The 16604-nt window shown below is 46.4% G+C and overlaps 1 protein-coding gene across 6 annotated transcripts in view; it reads left to right on the plus strand.

The window, feature by feature from the left end:
• Positions 1–16604, plus strand: part of Atac1 (Ada2a-containing complex component 1) — a 479870-nt gene that overhangs the window by 93293 nt on the left and 369973 nt on the right. For 5 of the 6 annotated variants that reach the window (XM_068376235.1, XM_068376218.1, XM_068376239.1 and 2 more), the window contains exon 2: positions 11031–11218. The exons of the other annotated variant lie outside the window; for it this stretch is intronic. In XM_068376235.1, the coding sequence (XP_068232336.1) occupies positions 11042–11218 (177 nt within the window). In that variant the 5' untranslated portion in view covers positions 11031–11041. The remainder of the gene's footprint in view (positions 1–11030; positions 11219–16604) is intronic. 6 annotated transcript variants of the gene reach the window in all.

Here is a 16604-nt window from a genome sequence, read left to right on the forward strand (position 1 = left end):
CATGTGCACACTGGATCTGAAGGACGGGTACTTCCAGATCCCAATCCATCCGTCTTCCAGGAAGTACTTGAAATTCCGCCTATTCAACAAGATTTACCAGTTCAAGATGCTGTGTTTCGATCTCTCCACAGCACCGCAGGTGTTCACCAGAATGTTCACCCTGATATCTTCATGGCCGCACAGGAGTGGCATCCGTCTCCTTCGCTTTCTAGATGACTGGCTAACCCAGGCAGTCTCGAAATCGACCCCTCTTCGACACCGAGACAAGCTTCTGGGACTTTGCCAAGATTTAGGGATCATGGTAATTCTCAAGAAGTCTTCTCTGCTTCCATCTCAACAACTGGGATATCTAGGCATGATATTAGACTCCAATCTCCAAGCCTTCCCATCAGATGTCAGGATAGCAAGGCTGAGGAGAGTCGCAGAACCTTTCCTCAGACGAGGAAAGCTTCCAGCCCAATCTTGGTTACGCCTCCTTGGTCACCTTTCCTCCTTGTCCAGGCTAGTTCCAAACGGCCGCCTCAGGATGAGATCCCCGCATTGGCGGCCCAAGTCCCGATGGAATCAAGGCAACGATTCCCCAGACACTCTGGTCCCTCTGGGACCCGCGGAAGGAATGGACCTGCAGTGGTAGTTGACCTACGGAAACCTTTGCAAGGGAATGGATCTTTTCGTCCTTCCCCCGCATTTGATGCTGTTCTCGGACTCGTCAAAAGGAGGGGGGGCCCACGTTCTGAATCAGGTCTATGGTCAGAACCAGAAGGGTACCTCCACATCAATCTGCTAGGAATGAAGGCCGTATTCTGGCCCTTCAACACTTCCAACAGACCCTGGCGAGTCACTCTATGAACGACAACTCCACGGTAGTGGCTTTTTTCAACAAGCAGGGAGGTACCTTTTCATAACAGCTTTCTCATCTTGCAGTAGAGATACTGAGATGAACCGAAGTCCACTCAATACCCTATCGGCTCGCTTCTTTCCGGGCAAAGGAATGTGCTCTCCGACAATCTGAGCAGGGCCTCACAGATAGAGAGTACCGAGTGGTCTTTGGCCCCCCCCTGGTAGCCAACAAGTCCTGACCTTGTGGACCTGTTTGCGACAGCCTTGAATTTCAGGCTGCCGCTTTATTACTCCCCAGTCCCAGACCCCAAGGCACTCTGGCTAGATGCCTTCCTACACCGGTGGGACAACATCGACATCTACGTCTTCCCACCGTTCTGTCTGTTGAGAAGTGGGCTCAACAAGACCAGACTATCGATCAACCTGTCGATGACTCTGATAGCTCCGCTGCGGCATCATGCAGAGTGGTTCCTGGAACTTCTGCATCTCCTGACGGAACTCCTGAGAGCTACTCAAACAACCACACTGCAACATCTACCACAAGCCGTAGCATCGCTTTGGCTTCACGCCTGGAGACCATCCAGCATCTCCTCACAGAGAGAGGCGTTTCGCAACAAGTTGCTGAGTGGATGTCTCAACACCTGCGAAAGTCATCCACAGGGGTCTACCAGGCGAAGTGAAGAGTCTTCTGTGGTTGGTGTCGTGGGAGAGGTACCTCTCCCCTTGATGCCACTATTCCAGCAATAGCGGAGTTATTGTATATCGGCAGGAGGAAATGCGCCTTTCGCTCTCGGCGGGGGAAGCCTATCACTCAGCCTTAAGCCTGGCCTTCAGTCTGAAAGGAATAGACATTTCCTCCTCGCTGGCTCTTTCTTTGCTTATACGAAACTACGAACTTACCTGCCCCCAGTCGGAAGTGAGACCTCCTCCATGGAACATGGTTCAGGCTCTTAGGGCTCTTAAGAGATCTCCTTGCGAACCATTACGCCAGGCTTCTGATCATCACCTGTCTTGGAAGACGGTGCTCCTGCTCGCTCTGGCCTCGGCCAAGCATGTCAGCGAACTTCATGGTCTCTCGTACGACGTCGCCTATTCAAGAGGATAGGTGGAGGTAACATTCAGGTTTGTCCCTGAGTTGGTTACTAGACTCAAAATCTTGGAGTCCCGGACCTTCGGTTCGACTCCTTCAGGATTTTGAGTCTCCGTTCTGTAACAGATGACCCAGACCTTCTCCTACTATGTCCAGTAAGGAGTCGGAGGGGTTATCTTAAAGAACAGCTGCAGTTCGTCCTCACGTGCAAGCCCTGTTTGGGAGCACGGAGGACAGAGAGGAGGGTCATCAAGAATGCCTTTTTAGCCTGGATTCAAAGGGTCATCCATCACGCCCTGAATCCAGACCCTCCTCCGTCACGTCGCCTTAGAGCACACGATGTCAGAGGCATCGCAACGTCCCTGGCCTTCAAGAGGAACTACTCTGTGACGTAGGTGCTACAAGCCGGAGTCTGGAAGCGTCAAACGACCTTCACAGCCCACTACCTGCAGGACGTGACCCACAGGAGCCTCGATACGTTTTCTATCGGCCCTGTGGTGGCTACACAACAGCTGGTCTAACCTCAGGCTCCTTAATGGACAGGTAGCAGAAGGTTGAGGGCATTGTTACCTGGTTTTAGACTGCATGAATGAAAGAAGTATGTCTGGGCCTTACTTCTTTCTTCATCCTCCCCTCTCTTGGGGAAAGCAGCATCCTGGATTCTCTGCATAGCTGACCTCAAACCTCTGCAGGTAAACCATGCTTCTTTGTGTTCGTAGTATTAAGTTAATACTGTCGCGTCCCCCATACCCTGACGAGGTGGTATTGGGAACGTCCTAGCCTAGAATTCCATCTAAAGGATTTCAGGTCGACTTCCTAGGACAAGTCACACTTCTTCCCTCCACACACAAGCTTATGTAGGCCGCACGTTTCTTGCGTAGCAAGTAACTTGCGAGGTGCAGGGACTCTTTTTCTCGAGTGCTGCTCACTCGGATTCTGAGTCCCCGGGTAAGCCAAAGCCAGTAAGGCTGGGGACTTTCCACCCTGCCTAAGGCTAAGTCATCCTATGTAAATAGCATAGTTTGTATTTCGGTTACGGAACAAATGACAAATTCGGAGATAATTTGTATTTTTCTAACCATACAAACCTTAGCTACTTACACATACTTGCCCGCCAGCCCTCTCCCCCAAGACAAGTCCTACCTCTAAGTGAAGTGAGGCAGCTCACCAGTGGGTGGGGGCTAGGGGTAGCTAGCTACCCCTCCCCTACCCCCGTGCTAACTAGCGCGGGGGTAGTTTAACCCTCGTTAAAATCTAATGGCTCGTCATTTCAGCTACGCCGATAGTAAACCCTATGTAAATAGCTAAGGTTTGTATGGTTAGGAAAAATACAAATTATCTCCGAATTTGTCATTTTTCTCTTCCCTTCAAAATCCGTTTAACCAGCTAACAATTGAAGACAATAGGCCAAAATGTTTAAGAATCCCTTTTTTTATGAATAGAACTTACCTGGCAGTTATATATAGATATATATATATATATGTATATATATATATATATATATATATATATATATATATATATATATATATATATATATATATATAGCTAATATCTCTACTTTCGGCAGAATTTTTCAAAATGCGGCAACCGCCTTGTGGTGGTTGGGCGGTTAGGTGGTTAACACCCATCACAGGGTGGTACAAGGAATCATTCCCATTTTCTGTTCTTCAGTTCATCTCTGCCGGCCGGATCGCTAATACGTTGGTCCGTCATTAAGAGTTTTTCTTCACTTTCCCTGTTTTACTTTACCAGTCTGCTATTTGGTGAAGTACACTGATTTGGGGATTTGGCAATCGTGTTTTTGTTATTTCTTTGCTTTTTTGCTGTTATCATTATGAGTGATAAAATTCAATTCCGTGTCTGTGCGAATGAGGAATGTAATGTGAGATTACCGAAAATGGCGGTAGATCCTCACACTGTGTGTTTGAATTGTAGGGGTTTTGAATGTGCCCTTAATAATAGGTGCAGGGAATGTAAGGTTTTTGATGAAAAGGATTGGTTGATTATGAAGCGCTATGTGCGTAAACTAGAACCCAATAGAGTTAGGAGAGCTTCTAGGTCTAAATCTAAGTCTGTTAGTGGAAAGGAAGACAAACTTAGTGTAGATTTATTCTTTGAGCCTATAATTAATTCCTCTTTGGAAGTTGATCCTTCCCTTGAGTTAGTAACTCCTGCCCCTTCTACAGGATCCGTATCTGCGGATGACCCTCAGTACTCTAGGATGGCTGCCGAGTTGAAGGCCATTAAAGAACAACTTGCGGCCTTTAAAGGTAAGACTAGTGAAAGTAATTTTAGTGCTTGTAAAAGTGCAGTGGAGGTGGTGACTGATCGAACCTGTCATTACCCTAGGCCTAGACCTCTACCAAGCTCCCAGGACCAAGGGAGAAGGTACGTCGACAACCGAAAGGGGGTGAGAGGTACGTACCCTCGGTCAGCCGTCGCCTCAGTCCTGTTGCCGATTCCCCGGCTGTTCTTGACCGTCACGGAAAAGACGTGTCGGATGTGTTAATTTCTTCTCCGAATTCTTCCAGACATAAATGGAAGTTTGAAGCATCAAGACCTACTAAGAGGAGGTGGAATCGCGACGAACTGTCTCGTTCTTTCTCTCCCGGTTCTAGCAGCCATGAACCTTGTCCGTTGGAGGACGATTTCGACTCCGTGCCTGTGAAAAGGACGAAGTCTAAGCCCGCAAGTCAGGATATTACAGCCGAAGATCCTTCCCCTTCTACAAGTGTTATTCGTCAGCCCTCTCCTTTGGGACCGCAAGATCCAGCAGAAGTTGCTAAATCCTTTATGTCTGTCATGCAGGAACAACTTTTTATGTTAGTGCAAGCGTTTAGCCGCCCTCACACCCAGTCTGATAGACGTAAAGACGACTCTTTGCCTATTAAGAAGTCAACTTCTAAGAGAAGAGGGAACGGAGTTCTTCTCCTAAGGAAACCTTACTCTCTTTGTTGAAGACACGACACTGTTCTGCTTCCTCTACTGCTCGGCGCCAGGACGATACCTCCTCTCTCTCTCGGCGCCAGGACGATGACGATATGCTTACGCAGGACAATACTTCCTCTCGTCGCCAGGACGATACCGCCTCTCGTCGCCAGGATGATACCGCCTCTCGTTCTCGACGCCAGGACAATACTGCCTCACGTTCTCGACGCCAGGACGATACCGCCTCTCGTTCACGACGCCAGAACGATACCGCCTCTCGTTCACGACGCCAGGACGATACCGCCTCTCGTTCACGACACCAGGACGATATTGCCTCTCGTTCACAACGCCAGGACGATACCGCCTCTCGTTCTCGACGCCAGGACGACTCTGCCTCTCACTCTTGGCGCCAGGACGATACCAGCCTGCTTCCTCAGGACGATACTGCCTCTCGTTCCAAGGACTCTTCTAGCGCTCGGCGCCAGGACGATACCTCTTTCCGGCGCCAGGACGATACCTCTTTCCGGCGCCAGGACGATACCTCTTTCCGGCGCCAGGACGACACTTACGCTCGGCGCCAGGACGCAAGCCCTCTTTTGCTGGACGATTCCTTTGATTTGCCTTTGTCTGTTTCTAAGGAGCCTTCTTCTCGTTCGAAGGATGTTGCAGATGTGGATCAGGGCCTCGAGGAGGTCTCTGATGACGATGATAAACCTGCTGACGCTGCTGGAGATTACAAAGTTCTCTCTCGCTCCCTTCTTGAACTTTATGGAGAGGAATTCCAACCTGCTGCTCCGCAATCTCCTCAATCCCAATTTAACAGAAAAAAGGCCAAGAAACAGTCGGCTTTCATCTAGATGAAGCTGTCAATTTCTGCAAAGAAGGCTCTTGCGAAGTTTGATGACTGGATGAAGGAACGGAGACAAGCAGTTAAGACTTCCTTCTCGTTTCCACCAGCTCGTCTTGCTTCAAAGGCTGGTATGTGGTATGAGACTGGGGAACCTTTGGGTCTGGGAGTTCCTTCCTCCTCCAAGGGTGACTTCTCTGGACTCAGCTAGAAGGCATGCTCTCAACTCAGCCAAGGTCATGTGGTCGATGTCAGAGCTGGATCATCTCGTTATCTAGGGCCTGTCACGGCCCTCCCCATTGATGAAGGGATTATCTAAATGGAAGACAACCTGTGAATAGTGGTTTACACACGCCTTTGTTTAATACACGACACCTACAAGGTGTTCGCGCGAGGGTTGTAACCTCTGCATTCCATGCTTTTATCTTTCTCTAGTATATTTGGAAGATTTATATTAGGAAAGGTATAAGGAAGGACCTTTCTCACCGGGCGTCACAGGCCTCTTCCCAGAAATAGATTTTTCCTTCGTCAAAATCCCTTTTTTAGAGCCTTTTAGGTTTTTAGTTTTCTAGACTGGTCGCTAGGGACTCTGGCAAGGAAGACTGAGCAGATGGAAGGAACTCGAGACCTAACCAGTATTATGTCCTGTATGGACAAGGCCCTCAGAGATGGGGCGAATGAGTTGGCTTCGCTGGTCTCAGCTGGAATCCTAAAGAAGAGGGCCCTGCTTTGCTCTTTTACTTCAAGGTCTGTTACCATTGCGCAGAAGTCTGAGCTTCTTTACGCCCCCCTGTCTCAACATCTTTTTCCCGAGACCCTGGTGAGAGACATTACGCTTTCACTGGCCCAAAAAGCCACCCAAGACCTGTTATCTCGTTCGGCTCATAAGCCCTTGGCAGCCGCTCCTTCTTCGAAACGGGAGGAAATGAAATTCCAGCAGCCCTTTCGGGGCAAGGCTACTTCAAGACCAGATTTTAGAGGAAGAAGGCAAGAGTCAGGACCAAGATCGAACCGAGGTTCGTTCAGAGCTCGCTCCAGAAAATGAAGTTCATCTCCTCCAGACAGTGGGCGCAAGACTGTCAGGTTTTTGGCAGTCTTGGAAGAGAAGAGGGGCGAACACCTGGTCCCTCTCAGTCATCAAGGAAGGATACAAGATCCCCTTTCTGAAGAAACCTCCTCTTGCAGATACTCCGCTGGCCTTAGTAGCCCAGTACACAGATCCGGGGAAACAGAAGGCCCTCCTAGACCTAGTCGACCAAATGCTGGACAAGGGAGTGATAGAACCGGTTCGGGATCTATCCTCCCCAGGCTTTTACAGTCGCCTGTTTCTAGTGCCCAAGAACTCGGGGGGATGGAGACCCGTCCTGGATGTCAGTTCTCTGAACGTCTTTGTGGAGAAGACTCAGTCTGTGCTGGCATCAGTACGTACAGGAGACTGGATGGTGTCCCTCGATTTGCAGGACGCGTATTTCCACGTCCCCATCCATCCAACTTCAAGGAAGTACCTGAGATTTGTAATGCAGGGCAAGTGCTTCCAATTCAGAGCACTTTGCTTCGGTCTCAGCACGGCTCCTCAAGTCTTCTCCAGGATAATGGCGAATGTGTCAGGCTGGCTGCATCAAGAGGGAATAAGGATATCCTTCTATCTGGACGATTGGCTGATTCGTTCACGATCGAAGGAGAAATGTCTGGAGGATTTACGAAAGACTTTTATGATGGCTCAAGATCTAGGCCTGGTCATCAACAGGGAGAAGTCTCAGATCAAGCCGAATCAGACTATTCTCTATTTGGGGATAGTTCTGAATTCAGTTCTTTTTCAGGCTTCTCTCTCACAGGAAAGACAGACCAAGTGTCTCGAAAAAGTCCGAAGTTTCGTGGACAAGAAGAGGTGCTCAGCGAAGGAGTGGATGAGATTGCTGGGAACTCTTTCCTCCCTCGAGCAGTTTGTCCCACTGGTGAGACTCCATCTAAGGCCTCTACAGCACTTTCTTTCAAAAACGTGGAACAGAAAGATGCAGGAAGACTTCTTTTCCTTCCCCATTCCAGCAGAAGTCAAGGATCTTCTGAAGTGGTGGCTGGATCCAGCCTTGTTGGGGGAAGGGATCTCCTTACACAAGAAGAACCCAGACCTAGTGTTGTTTTCAGACGTGTCAGAGTCAAGTTGGGGGGCAACACTAGGAAGCAAGGAGGTCTCAGGCTCTTGGGAAGGAAAACAGTTGGAATGGCATGTCAACAACAAGGAGCTGATGGCCATTTTTCTGGGGCTAAAGGCCTTCAAAGACTCAGTGTGTGGGAGGATTGTGGAGGTCAACTCAGACAACACCACAGCTCTTGCGTACATCAGAAAACAAGGGAGGACTCACTCTCTGTCCCTGTTCGAAACAGCAAGGGAGCTCCTTCTTTGGGCAAAGGAGAACAAGGTAGATCTGCTGACGAGGTTTGTACAGGGACAGAGGAATGTGAAGGCGGACATGCTCAGCAGGAAAGGGCAGGTCCTTCCCACAGAATGGACCCTCAACCAACAGGTCTGTCAGAGTCTCTGGAGGCTGTGGGGGAGACCCCTAATAGACCTTTTTGCCTCCAACTTGAGCAAGAGGATCCCCATCTATTGCTCCCTGGTTCCGGACAAGGAGGCTATAGCAGTGGACGCCTTTTTGATGGATTGGACGGGGATGGACACATATGCCTTTCCCCTGTTCAAGATCATCAATCTGGTAGTCAGGAAATTCGCCCTCCTCGATTCGGGACGAATGATCCTGGTAGCTCCTTTCTGGCCAACGAGGGAATGGTTCACGGAGGTGGTGGACATGTTGATGGACTTTCCAAGAAGCCTTCCTGCAAGTCCAAAGCTGCTCAGACAACCCCACTTTGAGAGGTATCATCAAAACCCCCTCGCTCTCAATCTGACTGCCTTCAGACTATCGAAAAGCTCGTCAGAATGAGAGGATTTTCAGCGCAAGCTGCGAAAGCTATCGCCAGAGCGAGGAGGGTCTCTTCACAGAGAGTCTACCAGTCCAAGTGGGAGACTTTTAGAGCTTGGTGTAGGAAGCACAAGGTTTCCTCATCCACTACCTCTGTGAGCCAGATTGCTGATTTTTTGTTGTACCTCAGACAGGATGCTAAGCTCGCTGTGTCCACAATCAAAGGGTACAAAAGCATGCTCGCTTCAGTCTATCGGCATAGAGGCTTGGACTTGTCTCACGATAAGGACTTACATGACCTCTTAAATTCTTTTGAGACAAGCAAACAGGTCCGGTTAAAGCCCCCTTCTTGGAACCTTGATGTGGTTCTTAAATTTCTGTGCACCAAGAGATTTGAGCCCATCTCACAAGTTCCTATTAGGGAGGTTACGAAGAAAACCCTCTTCCTTTTGGCCTTAGCAACAGCTAAAAGGGGCAGTGAAGTCCATGCAATTGAAAAGCAGGTAGGCTTCAATCTGAATGGGGCAGTTTGTGCCTTAAGAATAGATTTCCTCGCCAAGAACGACAACCCTTCAAAGCCCTGGCCAAGGACCTTTGAGGTTCCTAACTTGACTAATCTAGTAGGTCAAGAACAAGAGAGGCTCCTCTGTCCAGTCCGAGCCCTCAAAACCTACTTGTCTCACACTAAAAATGTGAGAGGCTCTTCTAGCTCCTTGTGGTGTTCGGTGAAAGATCCTCAGAAGCCCCTTTCTAAGAACGCTTTGTCTTTTTTCCTGAGGGAAGTTATAAGAGAAGCGCATCTCTTGTGTGAGGAGAAACACTTCGCCCTTTTAAAAGTGCAGGCTCACGAAATGAGAGCCATTGCGACCTCGCTTGCTTACCGCAAAAACATGTCGGTCATACAAATTATGGATGCGACGTTCTGGAGGAGCAACTCTGTGTTCGCCTCTCATTACCTCAGAGAGGTGAGAGTGGATTATGAGAAATGCTATACCTTGGGCCCATACGTAGCTACGGCTTCTGTATTAGGCAAAGGAGTTACTACCTCCCCTCAATCTTAGTTTTGTATGCCTGTGTGTGGGTTGGTGTTTTTAATGGTTGTCTGAGGACGTCGACTTGTGTACAGTCACCTCAGTCTAGTTAGATAATTGATATCTAATTTTCAATGGTTAGGTTGTTGGTTTTGGTAAGGTTGCAGTTTTTAATATATGGGCAATAGGTAGTCCTGAAGTCTAGTCAGATTGTTGGTCTCACCCTGTTGACAGACTCGATTGAGTGTTTTCAGCACTGCAGGTCACATCCTGGCTGATACTCCTAAGGGAAAGCGACTCAAGAGGCAGGAACCTTTGAAGTCAGCTACCTTAGCAGGTAAGGAATCAAGGTGTTTTTTATCCTACAACGTTTTTGGTTGTTTCCCCAATGATGTTTACTGTCTATCACCCTCCTCCAAGTGTGTTAATCAGCTATATATATATATATATATATATATATATATATATATATATATATATATATATAACTGCCCGGTAAGTTATATTCATAAAAATGGAGTTTTTATGATAAAACAAAGTTTTATGAATACTTACCTGGCAGTTATATATATATTCTAAGGCCCACCCACCTCCCCTCAGGAGACAGGTCGGGCATAGATGAACTGAAAAACAGAAAACGGGAATGATTCCTTGTACCACCCTGTGACAGGTGTTAACCACCTAACTGCCCAACCACCACAAGGCGGTTGCCACGTTTCGAAAAATTCTGCCCAAAGTAGAGACATTAGCTATATATATATAACTGCCAGGTAAGTATTCATAAAACTTTGTTTTATCATAAAAACTCCATGTTTTGTCACTAAATACAAACCAATGCTATTTATAGGGGATATTCCTTTCGGCAAAGCTTAAAGATGAGCCATTAGATTTTTAGTGAGGGTTAGCCACCCATCTGCTAGCTAGTGATTTGGGGGGGGGGGTGTTAGTAGCTACCCTGATCACTCACACACCTGGGGTGTGAACCCACTTTGCTTTTGGCTCGGTTGGAGAACGGACTTTGCCGCTCTTTCCCCTCACCCATTATTGACCTGCCATTACTGACTAATTTTTATTTTCCTTTCCTTTTCCGGTCTATTCCCGCTACCCCCGTCCACTAACTAGCGGGGGGAAGTTACCCCTCGCAAAAGCTTCAACGCTAGGGTCAGGTACGTAAAGAGCTCCAAGTTTGTATTGTTGGGAAAAATACAAATTCCAAATTTGTCATTTTTGCTTCGAGAAATTAGTTTCCCTTTCTTACTGGAAATTTAAGCTAAGATTAATTATCTACCATAAACTTAGCAAAAAAGAACTTGGTCGTTATTTTTCATAGTCTAATGCCTTAAGTCTAATGCTGGAATCTTTATTGTCAGGTTAACTCATCATGTCAGAACCAATAGCTGAAGAAATTGGGGAGTGCCCTCCTCTAGTTCTTGATGCTGCGGAGGAATCAGATTATTATTTTGAAAGTGATCCATTGGCATTGAAAGGAAATCAAGATTATCAGCAGCTTGTTAAGGCCCTTGTTAAATTGCAAGCCCAAAGAGCCAAAGCAGTGAAGGTAATATAGTTACTGGTAGTATTTTATGATTGATTTATTGAGATGAGTTTTACCCAAAATTGATCTGTTCTTTTCTTCATTGATAGCAAAATTCAACCATAAAAGAAAAAATAAGTATCACTAACTTACTAACTTGGGGTAGTACTTACCTTAGCGAGAGGGAAAGCACCTTAGTTACTGTAAAACAATATTTTTGGGCTCAAGCCATGACGTCCTGATGGAAGGTTCCTTCAGTAGCTTCCTGAGGGTATATATGACTACAGTAGATATTCCCAGAGAATTAAACTAAAGGTTTCACAGAATCCTAACTTCTGGCGCGAGTACCCTAAAGGTTTCCCTTTAGGATATCGTATATCAACAGGGGACGTATGCTTGATAAGCCACATGGTATCTGCACCCCACATAGCGTTTACGCTTCGAGGGGGATAAGGTGGCAAGTTATAGGAGGAGCCTTTGCAAAGTTATCCTCCAGTGTTACTGTTACTGTACCTCGCGACGTAAACAAACGGCAGCCATAGCTGTCCGCCATCTTGACTGACGTCACGTCCGCCCGCTCCATTCCTATCTTTGTAGCGTCCTGCGTAGCTTGTTTTTCCCAGTGTTCGCTATTTTGTTGCATCATGTCGCAATCTTCAGCCTCGCCTTCTTCTGGAAAGTTGAGTACCATGTTCTTGTATTGTTTAAATAAGCTCTGGCCGTAAAGTAACAATTTTTTATTCTTAAATCTTATGTTTAGTGGCGGAGCTGTGCCTTGACCGGAGGCGTCATGTTACGACGCTGTTGTTCATCTCGCATGCTTTATTTAGTTAGCCAGAACAACGATCCTAGTCTAATAACTAATTAAATTATCATTGCTAGGAATTAGTTATATAATGCCGATAGTATTCTACGGCGATCTGTGTTAGCCGTATCCTATGCTAGCCTACTAGCCTAACCATAGGCTCGACGCCTAAGTGTTCATGTTTACTTCCTGCATGATATAATAAGTGTTCCTAGTGTTATTTTACGAAATGAAGATTTAGGCATTTATTTATACAAGATTCAGTGATTGCACATGTGTTTTTGGGCTCAAGCCATGTCGTGCTGATGGAAGTTCCTTCATTAGTAGCTTCCTAGGTTATATGTGACTACAGTGATATATCCCAGAGAATTTACCGAAGGTACCCAGAATTCTAACTCCTGGAGCGAATATCCCTTAAAATTCTAAGAAGGGATATCGCGTAAGGACGTAATGGCACACCTCATAGCAATCTGTACCCCAGATAGAGTTTACGTTCGAGGAGGTGTGGCAAAAATAAAAGGGGGGCCCTTCAAAGGCCATCCCCGTTCCCTACTACTATCGATAGTACAACAGCGCCATCCCTACGATAGTGGCCATTCCTTTATTTGTAGCGATTTCGCTCGGTGGTATTTTCCAGTGATTGAAATTATTTCGATTGGTTAAAGGATTATTATTATGCTTTCTTCATCTTCTTCCGCCTTCGGAAAGCTGAGTATCCGGTCTTTACTTTGAATATGTTTTAGCTCTTGTTTCTCAATGATATTGAGTATTTATTGTGTTTTTAGGGCTAGGTCATTTACTGGAGGCGCCATGGGCGCTGTCGTTCTTAGGCATGCGTTATTTAGTTAGCGGAACGACTTCCAGTTTTTAAATAGCCTTATTTAATTCTTGTAATTAATTAGCTATTTAGGCATATTCTTGTGAAGATGTGATTATATGCATAAATATTTCATTTTTCTCTGTCGATCGTATAGTTAGAGTTTCGGTGATTTAGGTAACCGAGAACTCGTCTAGCTTAGTTAGCCTAACCTAGACACTGTCTATATGTTCGACATTCCCCGATTACCTTTGTGTTTTGTTTTCATTCCTTTGGAGACTGATACCTCCTGTAATGTTATGAAACTTCTCACGTCTCTTCGGAGACTTAAAGGTAATCCCTTTCCCTCTGAGTGTAGTCCCAGACTACAACCCTTATGGCCGTGCCTGAATATTATTCAGACATGGCTGACCTGGGGTTTGGTTTCTGCCTATCCCCTTAACCTGTGGTTGTGGATATACCAGTAGGTTTTGGGATTTGGTCAGAATCTCAGAGTATTTAGTCTTATGTCGTTGACCTTCCGACAGGGTGAGTTGGTTGTGGGATACCTTTACTCCCCTGCCGACAAGGTTACCGACAATGGAGGTTAGTCCTCCATAGTCGCTTTGGTTATGGTAGTATACCATTTTCTCCTTGCGACTAAAAGACTAGTCCTGTGCCACAGTTCCCTGGGCTGAAAGTAATTCCCTTTTAGCCTAGGATAACGTGGCACTGGAATCCTGTTTCTCTTTGTGGGAGGCGGCGCAGTGCCGCCCCCTCCCCTTGACTGTATCGGCAGTCTCTTGGTTGGAGAACTGAGTCTCTCCTAGCACCCGGATTCTGTCGATACCATACCGAAACAGAGTTCCTTTTTTAGGTGCTAGGACTGTCAAGTTTGACAGTTCCTTTCACAATTGTTACAGGACCCTTTTCCCCTTCCCCTCTACCCTTTTTAATGGTTTATCCATTGCCTTTTGGCTGACATCCTGCATCCTTACCTTAACGGTAGAGTGCTGGATGCAGCCAGACTACCTCTCTCATCCTGGCTGACGGCAGGGCATACTGCCGCCTGCCGGCCTGGCCGACAACCAAGATGGCTGCCGACGTTGTCGGCAACTGCCGACATTGCCGGCGGTTGTCGGTGACCGCCGACATTGCCGGCGGTTGTCGGCGACTGCCGACATTGCCGGCGGTTGTCGGCATGATAGCCTTTTGCCAGCCTGGCCGGCAACCAAGATGGCTGCCGACAGTCATGGACTGTCGGCAGCTGCCGACATTGCCGGCAGTTGCCGACGTTGCCGGCGGCTGCGGTTGTCGACATGATAGCCTTTTGCTGGCCTGGCCGGCAACCAAGATGACTGCCGACAATCATGGACTGTCACCTGTTGCTGGCCTGGCCGGCAGTGGCGCCCATGATGGCTGTGAGTGGTTAGTCCCTTCTGTCCCCGAGGTTCTCAGTCCTCCCTTGGACTGTAGCTATCGGCTCTGTTGTCTGTATGCTGCCGGCAGGGCCGGCAACGCGGCGCGCCGACTGTACCAGTACTGTCGGCGGGTTGCTGGCAACAGTACTGTAGCTATATAGAAGCCTGAATGTTACATTCTCCCCTTCTATTAGAACCTTCTTTCGGAAAAAAGGTAGTCTATTAGACTTTTCTTCCTTAATTACTGTATATAGTTACAGTAAAGGATAGCCCTTTTTTCCATAGTCTCTCTCTCTGTCTTGCTAGGTCTGCAAGGTATGCAGACATATCCTAGCCAGACCGGCAACATGCCGGATATACTGCTGTATAGGTTATACAGATAGCCAGTATATGTCAGTATAGAATATATTGTAGATAGAAAACTACTATATTTCTTATACTAGTGGTTTTTTCCATTATATTTTGGATATCCAATTTGGCCAATTGCTGAGCCTAATCCTATATTGAATGAATATGATTTCTTCAATATCCTGATTAGAAATCAGTTTAGGATTATCCTGCAATATTAAATACTTCAGGCAAGAGTAATACACTCCTATCCCGTAAAGGGTACAGCCCCTTTTTTCTTTGAGTCTCCTTGATCAGGAAACTCTATGATTTAATATAGTAGGAAGACTACAGCAAATGACCCGAGTAGGATGTACATTTATATGTCTTTATTTTCCTGTTCCATCTAGTGCTAGATGGACCCTACTCTCATATGCTGCCTTGTAGGCAGCATAATGATAAGACTGCATTACATAGGTACAGTAGTCGATATGTTGCAATTTAGACTTTTGCAATTTAGAAACTACAGTACCATGATACAGTAGTATTTCCTATCTTACCTTGGGTATCCTTCAGCGAGTTTTCTGCTGATACCGCTTATATATTGAAGGAATAATTTCTTCAATAGTCTGATTTGAAATCAGTCATCTTGACCCCACAGTATTAACAATTTTGGGATAGTTAATTGATACTTCTCTACCCCTGAGGGTAAATAACCCTTCTACTTGGATTTTCTCACAGAGAAAGCTAAATGTAAGTTAATACTGAGGGGAGTTAGCAGCATTTGCTCGTGGAGGTATACAGGTATGTATCTCCTACTATCCCTTTATAGCTTCTATCCTAAGCTATTCTGTTGTAGATGACATTTACATGTTGATTATTAAAGTAATAATCCATTATATACTCATTTGGTTTTCCTTTCTTTACAGAAGGAACACCAGATACCTTGTACGGCAGTCCGCTGCAGAGCCAAGGGTAAGGACTTTTACGGTCATAATACTTGCAGGTTACATGCCCTCTGCAATATTATTTCCGGATCCCTACATTATTGGAACCCACAGGGTTGCAATATATGTTGGACATTGATGTCTGAAGGTTTTGATAATCCCAAGTCTACAGAGACTAAGGATATAGCGCAGTATAAATTACATAACTGGGTGAGAGGCTTCCAAAAGATCTCTCCGGGACCTTTCCTACCTAATGATAGGATGCGTAAGCTATTATTTCCAGAGCTAAGTGAGGAAATAGTAGTGCCTCAGGAGTCAACTATGTTCCCTGATGGCGAGAAAACCTTTGGGATCGAGGGCAAGAAGTGCCCTAAGGTAGAAGAGAAATATGTTGTATCGGACTTTCCTCCGCCTCTGCCGGCTAAAGAGCCATCGATGTCAACATCTTTGTCTTTTACCCCTCTATTGGATAATGTGGTACAATTATGTATCCAACTGAAGAATCAGATAGAGAGCTTTAGTAAACAAAGCAAAAAGCAGGAAGTAAAACACAAGATAGAACCTCGTAAAGCTCCTCTGGTTGCTTCCCACGGGTCAGTTAAACGACCCATGAATCAAGACCTTCCTTCATGCTCCATAACCAATCCCTGGAGGTTTGTGGAGCAGATGCCGATTTCAAATGGCAATCTCTTCATTTCAGAGAAAATAGGTACTGTTCCCTTGGACAAAATCCAATTTTGGCCAAGCTTTGACGCTTTCCCTAATTGTTGGGTTCAACTGAGGTTTGAACCAAAGACAAGAAAAGGAACGGAACAAAAGGAGGTCATGATTCTTGACCATGATAAGGCACAGACTATCCTTTCAGGTAATCTGAAGAAGGCGGGTTATTCAGAGACGATGGTTTTCTCACTGAATAACATACACCCTTCCTTTCTTGCTCCTGCTTCACTCTCCTTCCCCTTTATGGGGAAGGCATTTACTTCCATTACCAAAGCTGTATAGGCGGGTGAGTCATGTCCCACACTCGATGAGGGCAAGCCTTTGTCACCAGCTTTTCCCGGACAGGAAAAGGATTGGAAGGAAGTCCATTTGACATTTTCAGTAGGAAAATTAG

This window comes from Palaemon carinicauda, chromosome 1 (assembly GCF_036898095.1).
Source record: "Palaemon carinicauda isolate YSFRI2023 chromosome 1, ASM3689809v2, whole genome shotgun sequence".
NCBI lineage: Eukaryota > Metazoa > Arthropoda > Malacostraca > Decapoda > Palaemonidae > Palaemon > Palaemon carinicauda.